We start from the raw sequence: 9,792 nt of genomic DNA, 5'->3' as shown, positions 1-9,792 counted from the left end.
CCTCTCAGTTCTCTTCTCAGGATCTTGGGTTCAAGCACACACACCTGTCATGATTTTTAAGCCACCAGGTCCAGTACTTGAACTGTGCGTTCGACCATGTGGGATGCAGCTGCCTTAGCCTTCATGCCACCTGCTGGCCCAGGAGAGTTATTTTTTTTTCCTTTATCCTTGATAAAGTGTGTGAGCACGTGTGTGTGTGTTTGTGTGTGTGAGAGAGAGAGAGACAGTGAGAGACAGAGAAGAGCAGCCTCCACAGGGCTGGTCATGCTGTGGTCCCTTTCCTCTGGTCCTCCAGCCTGTAGGGTCCTGGGCACTTCTGTGCATGCCTGGCATGTTTCAGGCTGACTGGGTCAGGGATGGGAACCATAGTAACCATGGGACTGGCTTCTTTTGAACAATGTATTACTATTTGTGCCATGAGACAGTTATTTTTTTATTTTTATTTTTTTGAGAGGTTTTTCGCTATAGGGCGTGTGCGCTTGCCAGACAGACAGAGAGAGACAGAGAGACAGAAAGCGAGAAATCACCCCCCACGGGGGATGGTCACGCCGCAATCCCTTCTCCTCCATTCTCCTCTCGGGATCTTGGGCACGCATGCACACACGCCCGGTGTGTTTTAAGCCACTGGGTCCGGGACACGAACTGCAGTCGACTACGTGGGAGTCCAGCGACATAGCCATTATGCTAACTGCTGGTTCCCCCATGAGACAGTTATTAATGGTTTTCATTTCACTATATAGTTGGATTCCTATCTAAAGAAAATGATTTCTAGGGGCCAGCAGGTGGTGTGATGGTCAAGGTGCTGGCCTCCCATGAGAAGTATGAAGTATGAGCCAACTGAAGTCTGAGTCTTAGACCTAGCGGCTTGAAAATCATGCTGGGCACATGCATGCCCAAAATCCCAAGAGGAGAACAGAGGAGAAGGGCTGCAGCATCGCCTTTCCTGGGATGATGTCTTGCATGCCCAAAATCCCGCTCTCTCGCTCTCTCGCTCTCTCTCTCTGGTGAGAGCACAAGTCCTATGGCAAAAAACTAAAAAAAAAAAAAAAACCCAAAACAAAAAACATTTAAATTTAAAAAATAGAAAAGATTTGGGACTAGCAGATGGCGTAGCGGTTATATTTCTGCACTCCCACTTGGCTGATCATGGTTCAAGTCCCAGTCCCGGTGGCTTGAAACTCATGCTGAGTGCGTGTGTGTGCATGCCCAAGATCTTGAGAGGAAAATGGAGGGAAAGGATTGCAGTATGGCCAACCCGCCAGGGGGAGGGTGATTTCACACTTTACATCTCACTGTCTCTGTATTTCTCTCCAGCAAGTGCACGTGTACTAAAGCAAAGACCTTTAAAAAAATTTTAAAAAGATTTCTAAAATGATTATATTTTGGTGTTATGTTGTATACCTCTTAATTTTCAAACAATCGAAATAAAAAAATTTAATTCTCAAATTGCTCAGCATTCACCTTCTTAACTCTATTTTTTTTTTAAATTGCCAAAGTGCATATCCTCTCCAGAGAGTCAGAGAGATAAGGAGAAGGAATCACCCCAATGGGGCATAGTCACACCACACTTTCTCCTCCATTCCTCTGTTCTGTCAGGATTTGGGGCCTGGACACACACACACCTTGTGTGTTTTTCAAGCTGCTGGTGCTGGGATTTGAACCATGTGATGGGCCATGTGGGGATCTGGCTCTTTTAACCACTAGTCCATGGGGCCAATTCTGCCTCCTCAAATCTGAATGGTAGTGAGCAGGGCTCAGAGTCTCAACTCCCATCATCCTCCATGCCCAGGCTTTTGGAACTATAGTCATGGGACCAGCCTCAAAGAGGATGTATTTCCAGGGCCAGCAGGTCTAGGTCCAGCGAGGCGGTTAGGCAGTCGGGGGAACTGTGGAAGGAACACCTTGGAGTTTCTGTTGATTCATTCCCCACTGCCTCCCCCAACCAAGAGAAACTCCCCTGGAACAAGTAAGCGAGAAGCTGAGAGCAATAGCATGAGAGTTTATTACCAAACCACTGCTTAGAAGGGGACGTGAGATGGGCCAGGGTGGTGAAGAGAAGCCAAAATGGGCGAGAGTCACTGTGATGGCTGGAAGGAGCAGGGTGGTGGCTGCGGTCGTGGGCAAGGATAACTGCACATTGGAGAGTCTCTTGTCCTCAGCTGGTTCTTCTTCCAGGGGTCAGATGCAGAGTGTGCCACACGCAAGAACTTGGGAGAGGCTGGCTAGATCCCACCTGTTCCCAGCAGCTTCCTCTGGTCTTTTTTCTAAAAGAGGAGAGGGGAGAGGCAGCACAGCCCCAATGGAAAGGCAGGAGCCAGCATATCCAGCAGGTGCCGCATGGCAGCCAATGCAGAGCCCCAAAGGTCTAGCATGGGGATGGACTTCCCTGGCCTCTTGGGGGTCCTTGGTTTGGTTGCCACTTGGCTGGGACATGGGCTCTCTGGGCTGGACTAGCACAGGGTAGAAAGTCAGGCATGAGTCCACTTGGGGCTTGTAACAGGCTCCTTTCTCCTCCCCAAGTCCAATACTCTCCACTGCTGCCTCTTCTGAACAGCCCTGCTGCCCCAAACATGCAGACACTCACGGTAGGACTTACCTCCTTAGTTCTGAATCTTCTCCAGCAATAGAGAAACAGAGGGGTCAGAGATGCCAAGAGCAGCAGAACCCAGATTGTCAAGAGAATAGCCTGGCAGCTGATGGACAGGGCCTGGGGACAGAAGATCAAAGCCACAGACACCAGAGAGATGGCTATCTTCCCGCTCTGTGCCCATGCTGGTCCCCAACATGGCCACTCTCCACCTCTTCATCCCCATGTTGGTGGCTTCTGGAGGAGGGCCAGTGCCTCCAGGGTGCAGAATGGAGCCAGAAACCCTGCTCATAGGGCCTCACTGTCCTCATTCAGACAGGGACAGGTTGGGGCTATGATGTGATTTCCCAGTGACCTCCAAGACTTGAGAGCATGCACTTCACACGCTTACAGTATTGGTTACTTCATCGCTACCGTAGTGTCTTACTCCCACTAGTCTGCCCAGCCTCCCACTGCAGGAGCTGCTCCTGGTACTTTCTGCGTCTTTGGGGATGGTAATCAGATTTGGTGCAAAATAGGTAGTGCCACCTGTGATGGAGAGAGAGCCCCATCCTTTCCCTGTGCTGGCCCTCCCTGCACCTCCCTGCGCCCTTCCCCTTGCCACCTACCTGCAGCATGTCCATGTAGGAGAGGCATTGCTCCTGCCTTCTGGCTTCTTCTGGACTCTTGGTGCTGGGGGCGGCAGTGGGCCAGTAACTCGAAGTGTAGTTACCGCAGTAGCGGCTTGCAATATAGTAGGAGATTAGACCTCCAAAATCAGTCCCAATGACTATGGTGGCAATGGCCGTGGAGAAAGCTGCCAGAGCGAATAAGGATCTCAGCAGCGCCTGGGAGGGGAGGAGGCAGAGGCTGGCTGTCTCTCTCAGAGCCCCAGCCAGGGGAGAGAGGCAAGGCCCAGTGCAGCGTGTGATGGGGCAGGAGCAGGAGCCTGGGGGTGGCTGCAGCCTGTGCCTCATTCCCTCCCCTGCTCTGCCCCAAACTCACCCAGCAGATACCACCCCGTTTCTCATAAATGAAGGAAGTAGCTCCAGCCAGCACCGCCTGAGGAGAGATTGGGTGGGAGCAGGGTTAGCACAGAAAACACGAGTCCCCTGTAATCCCTGATGTGTTTCCCTGTGGAACCCCCACTGATAGGGCGGCTGTGCGGCCGGCCCTTGCCCAGCATGCTCTAGATGGGCTGAAGGTTGTGCATTAAGCTTTGTGGTCTGAGGTAGGATAACTGGTGGGAGTGTTGCATTTTCTGTTGTTGGAGACACCTTCAATACAAGAGGAGTCTTCGGGCAGCCTCAGGGCCTGTCCAAATAATGCTTAGCAATCCATCTAGCTGGGCTTGCAGGGTGGGAAGTCGATAGATCTCAGTAGACAGACGGATCCAATCCTGTTGGGCTATACTCTAACAAGTCTGAGTGTTTTTGACATTTGGTGGAGGAGGAAGACTTTGGGTTTCTTTCTCGATAAACGTGTGTGTTGCCGTTGTTCTGAGAGTGGGGGTTGTTGAAGGGACCCTCAGTCTTGTGGCCAGCCACCAAGCTCCAACACCCACCCGCCAGCATGGTCCCTGGGCTCCCACTGTGTGCAGGGCCTGCAGAGGACAGTGGGGACAGCCAGGAGGGGGCACTGCCCTGAGGAGTGTGTACTCTCCAGTACATTCTGCCCCCCCCTCCCCGTTTCCATGGCAGCATTTAGGAGTGAATGGGTTCCAGGAGGGGGCACTGCCCTGAGGAGTGTGTACTCTCCAGTACATTCTGCCCCCCCTCCCCGTTTCCATGGCAGCATTTAGGAGTGAATGGGCTCCTGGATTCTTAGTTGATATCTGCTGTTAGAGGTGGGGAGGGACCACAGCAGGTGGGAGAAGGGCTGGCTGGGCCAGGAGACGCTGGCTGTGCCACCACTTCCCTTGGTTATTTTCTCCTGTGAGCCGGCAGGGAATGGGCTGGGTGATCGGGGTCTTTCCGAGGGCTGGCATTCTGTGGCACAGTGTTCAAGCCGGTGGCATGAGGGCAACAGCAAGAGCAACATCCTCGTCCCGTCTGACAGGAGGCCAGCCCTGTCCCCACTCCTCCACACACTCACCACAGCCCCGCCCCAGAAGGGAGCTCCAGAGCTATACACGGCGTTGTATCTGAAGAGGAAGAAAAATCCACCCTGGGCACAGCTCAAGACACCCAGCACGATCTGCACCACCTGAAAGACACAGGACCAAAAACCTGGCTGCAGGCACCTGGGCACAGAAGCAGCCCTCTGCCCCAGGTCTCAGGGTGGCTCTGTGAGCCCAGCACTCCAGCTTTCATGGCTAAAACCCCGTGAGAGAGAAGGAAGGGGAGGGGAACAGGCGAGGAGAGCCAGCCCATCCCGCGTCTGGAGCAGGGAGAGGACACTTGGCTTCCACCAGTTGGGACGTTGAATGGCCAGTGGCCCCTTCATACCCCTTACCCTCAGCCTACCCTACCCAAAGCTTGTAGTGAGAAGGCCAGAGAAGCTGATTTCTTTCTTTTTTCTTTTCTTTTCTTTTTTGATTTGCTGGAGGACATGTGTGCTTACCAGGGAGAGGAGAAAGAGGGAGAGGGAGAGAGAGAGACAGAGAGGGAAAAACCCGCCATGATGCACGTGCACGCCTTAATCCCTTCTCCTCCATCTCTCTGTCCTGTCGGGACCTGGGCATGCACGCACACATGTCCAGCATGTTTTTCAAGAGGCAGGAGCCAGGACTCACTGCACCGTCAGCCATGTGGGATTCAGTTCCCCTGCTGTCAGGCCATGGGGCTGGCCCGGAGAGCTGGCTTCTGAGTAGGAAGATACCACCTGCCTGACATCCTGTTCAGAGGCTGGCAGGGAGTGCATGGCCTCAAAAAGAGGGGCCCCTGGCTTGACTGAGGGCCTTCCCCTCCAGTGGCCCCTCAAAGCAGGTGGTCAAGCTTACCCAAGAGGCCACCAGCAGCCGGCTGCGGCACGGGGGCTGGTTGGAGGTGCCTGGGGCTGGGGCCTGGGGCTGTAGCAGGGAGCACTTGGTCAGCAGCAGCTTGGCCAGCTCCGACTCCTGGTGGATGTGCACGTCGACGTGGACGGGCTGTGGGGCCTCCGGGGCCGCCTCTCTGCCGTCTTCTGTCCCCATGTCTGCAGACATCCTTCTGCGGGGAAGGAGCGAGAGCTGGAGGAAACGCTGGTGGAGGTGTTTGTAGGTTTCCCTGGAGCCAGGGTGTTCGGGGTTCATTGGGGCTAAGTGACACCGAATGGCCATCCCCCATTGCCAAAGCCACATCCCAGCCCCTCTCAAGGGTATCTCGGGACGGCCTGACTCCTCCTCCTGCCACTCCCCTCTGCCCCCTCACCTTCTTGCAGCTGTGGAGACCACTGAGTTCTTTGGAACCTTGCTTTACCTGAGGTCCGCTGTGAACCCCCACGTCCTCCTGGTGGCTTTGGGCCTCACTTCTCCACTCCCTGCCCTCAATGTGACGCCTCCTCTCCCAGAACAGCTGCCCTGAACGTCTGCTGCAGCTGCTGCTCCCCACTGGGACCCCATTTTCCACCCTGCTTAGCACTGACTGCCCCTGCCCGGGAAGGACTGTGTCACGTAAGAGACATGCCAGGCCTTCTCCCCGGCACTTTCCTGGAGTCACGCTCCCATGCTGTGACCCTCCCTCCCCAGAAGATCTGAGGGAAGCCCGGGAGGTGGTGAGGTCTCTGAGGAGCAAGGCAGGGCAGGGCAGGGGTGGGCCCTGGAGAACTGCTGGGCAGGGGGTTCTGGGCAGAAGGGCCTCTTGGGAAGGGACTCCTGTCTGGGCGGGCCTCACCATCTGCGCTCGGAGACTGGTGCTGCCGAGTGAGTGTGCTGAGTGGGAGGCCTGGGCTAGCAAGCAGGATGGGCTGAGAACTGGAGGAGGAAGTTGGCCCAGAGCCAGGAGGGTGGAGAGGACCGAGGTGGGGCTTGCCAGGAATTTAGCACAGCAAAGGGGCCCCTTTAGGGTTTTTCAGCTCAAGGAGGTCACTGAGCCTGGGAAGCAAGAGAGGAAGGGTAGGTGGGCAGGCGGAGGCACAGAGCTGACCAACCTGGAGGGTCCTTGGGAGGTGCCTGCCCCCGGTTCCAGCTGGGCCAGGTTTTCTGAACAAGGTTGGCCTGTGCTGTAAGTGTGTGCACCTCCTTGTGTTCTCTGAGGAAGTGTGAGAGTGTGAGTGTGGGTGTGCATGAGAGAGAGAGGGAGAGAGAGAGAGAGGCTGCATATGCTCTGCCTTCTCCAGTCATCCTGGCCATCTACTCAAAGCAGATACCCCCTCCAGAGGGCCCCTGGGCTCCAGCTGTTTGCCGGGAAACTGTGACGTTGGAAGCTGGAGGCTGGCCCTCCTCCCTCCCCTGCAGCCTCCCACCAGCACAGGACCTCAGCTTCAGGTCGCTCTGCCCAGGCCTGCAGTGAGGCCACCCAGAGGACACCAGGTGAGACAGGCCCTCCATGCCCAGGTGGCCCCTTCGGGGAGGGTCCCTTGCAGCAGGAGGGCTCTCTCTCTTCTCTCCCTGTTTCTCTATCTCAGTCTCTTAAGACCACTCCCCACAACCCCTTCTTCCTCCATGCCCAGCTTCTCTTAGGACTTGGGAGGGAGAGCCAGGCTGAATAGAGGGTGGGACCTCAGAAAAATGGCTGAGGAGAGAGGAAGCCCACCTGGGTCAGGCTCGTTCCCTTTACCTTCACCATCACCTCATGCCTTAATTCTCCATGGGATGGGGGACACTGCTTGGGAGTGGAGTGGGGTGGGGTTCAGGGTGCAAGTAGCAGGGATATTGCCGGATCTGGGCGGAGCACAGTATCCAGAGCCCGAGCACTTTGTGGCTGACCTAGTGCGATCCTGCTCTTCCTAGAAAGGACGGGACGAGGTGGGTCTGGGTTGGAGTGGGAGGGCGGTGGTGGTGTGTAGAGGGCTGGGAGTTGCTGGAACCCAAGACGTATCCAGGACCTCAGGCTTCTGAGGTTGGACCCCGAGGAGGTCTGGCTGGGGTCTCGGCTACACGTCCTTGTGCACACCTGGCCGTAAGTCTGAGCTGCCTCCATGTGTCTGTAGAACTGGACGGTCGTCTTTTTTAACCCAAAGGAGGCCAGGTGGGTGAAAGAGTGAAATTGCTCTGAAAAGTACACAGACTGCAAATGGGAGTGGTCATGAAAATGGTTATTAATATTTGATTACTTAACCAGGATGCCCGTTAGAACTGCCTAGGCAAAACTTCTCCCTGAGCTAGGCAAGCCGATTCCAAAGTGGATTTGAAGTAATCTAGCAAAATAGCCATGCCGATTCTGAAAGAAAAACAGAGTGTCCTGAAGTAACCAGACCAGACGTTAAACCTTCTTGGAGTAACGGTAATGGAGACTCATTGGACACATCAGTGAGTGCAATAGAGAGACTAGGGGAGACCTAAATTCCTCGGCAGCTCTGTTTTCATTCAGGAGAGCAATTAAGTCAGCAAGGGAAGATGGTAAATTCTATAAATGGGACATGCCCTGAGGAAGTTAACCCCAACGGCAAAAGTTTGGTTCCATGTCTTTCAAAAGTTTGGTTCCATGTCTTTCAACTGAAGACATAAATTTCACATAGATCAACATTTAAAAGCAAAAACTTAGGTGCATAAAACCACTTAGAAAAAAACACCAAAGAATCATTATTTTTTAAAGTTTTTTTATTTTTGCCATAGGGCACATGTACTCACTGGAGAGAGGCAGAGAGCGTAAATGAGAAATCACCCCCCAAGGAGGGATGACCACGCCCCAATCCCTTCTCCAGTCTTCTCTTGGGAATTTGGACACGCACACACACATATCAGGCATGATTGTCAAGCTGCCAGATCTGGGACTTGAAGCCCAGTTGACCATGGGAGTCCAGAACCTTAACCACCCGCCACCTGCCGCTGGTTCCCCAGAATAATTATTTTATCATCTTGAAATGGGGAAGTCATTTTAAAGTATGATATAAAATCTAGAAAGCCTAAAAAAGAATGAAAGCTTTGATTATATAAAATTACAAGCAAAATAAGAAAATGAATCAAAATTGTCAAGAAATACTTGGGACTCATTGCAGATGATAATTGTTCAAATACACATAATTTCTATAAAGATCAAAACAAAATGAAATAAAACAAGAAGAATATAGGATGTAAACAGAGAGCTCACAGAAGAATTAGCTCATAAGACCCGAAAAGATGACCCTCCTCCCTCCTTATAAGAGAACTACGGATTAAAACTGAGCTGCAGGGGACAGTAAGTGGTGTGGTAGTTGAGGTGCTGGACTCCTACATGATCGACCATGGTTTGAGTCCCGGACTGGTGGGCTTGCTTTCTCACTTTCTCTCTTTCTCTCTCTGTGTCTTTCTGGTCAAATTAAAATAAGTGAGTAAAATAAATAAAATAAAATAAGTAATTCCTAAAAGAAACAAAAAGAAACTAGGCTGGGGTAGCCTCAGAAAGCAGATCAGTGTGGCCTGAGGGTGGGGATTTACTAGGGAGGGGTATCAGGGAACTTCTCACAACACTAAAATGTTCTTGGATTGTAGCTGTGGTTACATGAATGCACAAGTTTGTCAATACTCATTGAGATATATTTATTTATCATTATTGTTATCAGAATTACTGATTGCCAGAGGGCAAACACACTTACGAGACAGAGAGAGAGAGAGAGAGAGAGAGAGAGAACCTCCCAGTGGAGCGTGGTCATGCTGTAATCCCTTCTCCCCCGTTTCTCCATGCTTTCAGGATGTTGGGCATGCATGCACATGTGCCAGCACGTTTTGTAAGCTACCAGGGCTGGGATTAGAACCATGGACAGCCATGTGGGATCCAGCTTCCTTAACTATGAGACTATGGGCTGGCCCTAGGTATGAGGGTATTTTATTGCATAAAGTTGATCAGAGTGTACAATGGAATGTAATTTTCCCTATAAAAAGTTGAACAAAGATAAAAGAATGTGTGCACACACTCGTGTCACTGGGAGGGAGCAGTTGGATGGAGCTCCTGGGTGTGAATGGCTGCTCCTCCATCGAAGGGTAACATCTACTACAATGGATATGTGTGTTCCTATGCTTTGGTTGTCATAAGGCAGAACTGCAAATCACCTAAATGTCAACCAGTGAGAGATTGCTTAAGTAAATTACGGTGAATTCAGACACTGGGATGCTATGCAGTCACACAAATGATGGAAGAAGCTTACTGTGGACTGATGTAGGGTTATCC

At 52.4% G+C, this 9,792-nt stretch overlaps 2 protein-coding genes across 3 annotated transcripts in view; one reads left to right on the top strand and one right to left on the bottom strand.

Annotated features, from left to right (window-relative positions):
- Positions 1 to 1,979: 1,979 nt before the first annotated feature.
- Positions 1,980 to 6,486, bottom strand: TMEM176A (transmembrane protein 176A). 2 transcript variants are annotated; one of them, XM_006150215.3, is made up of 7 exons: positions 6,383 to 6,486; positions 5,508 to 5,719; positions 4,661 to 4,771; positions 3,572 to 3,628; positions 3,196 to 3,414; positions 2,597 to 2,707; positions 1,980 to 2,264 (listed from the first exon to the last, which is right to left on the bottom strand). In XM_006150215.3, exons 2-7 carry the CDS (start codon positions 5,709 to 5,711, stop codon positions 2,223 to 2,225), a joined length of 744 nt encoding a protein of 247 aa, XP_006150277.1. In that variant the 5' UTR covers positions 5,712 to 5,719; positions 6,383 to 6,486; the 3' UTR covers positions 1,980 to 2,222. The 2 variants fall into 2 exon arrangements, with proteins under 2 accessions (XP_006150277.1, XP_027628330.1); XM_027772529.1 differs by lacking the exon at positions 6,383 to 6,486 and having other exon boundaries at positions 5,508 to 5,735.
- Positions 6,487 to 6,882: 396 nt separating this feature from the next.
- Positions 6,883 to 9,792, top strand: part of TMEM176B (transmembrane protein 176B) — a 9,665-nt gene continuing 6,755 nt past the window's right edge. Inside the window, exon 1 of the mRNA XM_006150214.3 lies at positions 6,883 to 7,016. The gene's annotated coding sequence lies outside the window, so the exon portion shown is untranslated. The remainder of the gene's footprint in view (positions 7,017 to 9,792) is intronic.

This window comes from Tupaia chinensis, unplaced genomic scaffold (genome assembly GCF_000334495.1).
Source record: "Tupaia chinensis unplaced genomic scaffold, TupChi_1.0 Scaffold000280_1, whole genome shotgun sequence".
Classification (NCBI taxonomy): domain Eukaryota; kingdom Metazoa; phylum Chordata; class Mammalia; order Scandentia; family Tupaiidae; genus Tupaia; species Tupaia belangeri.
This window is presented reverse-complemented; position numbering and strand designations above follow the sequence as displayed.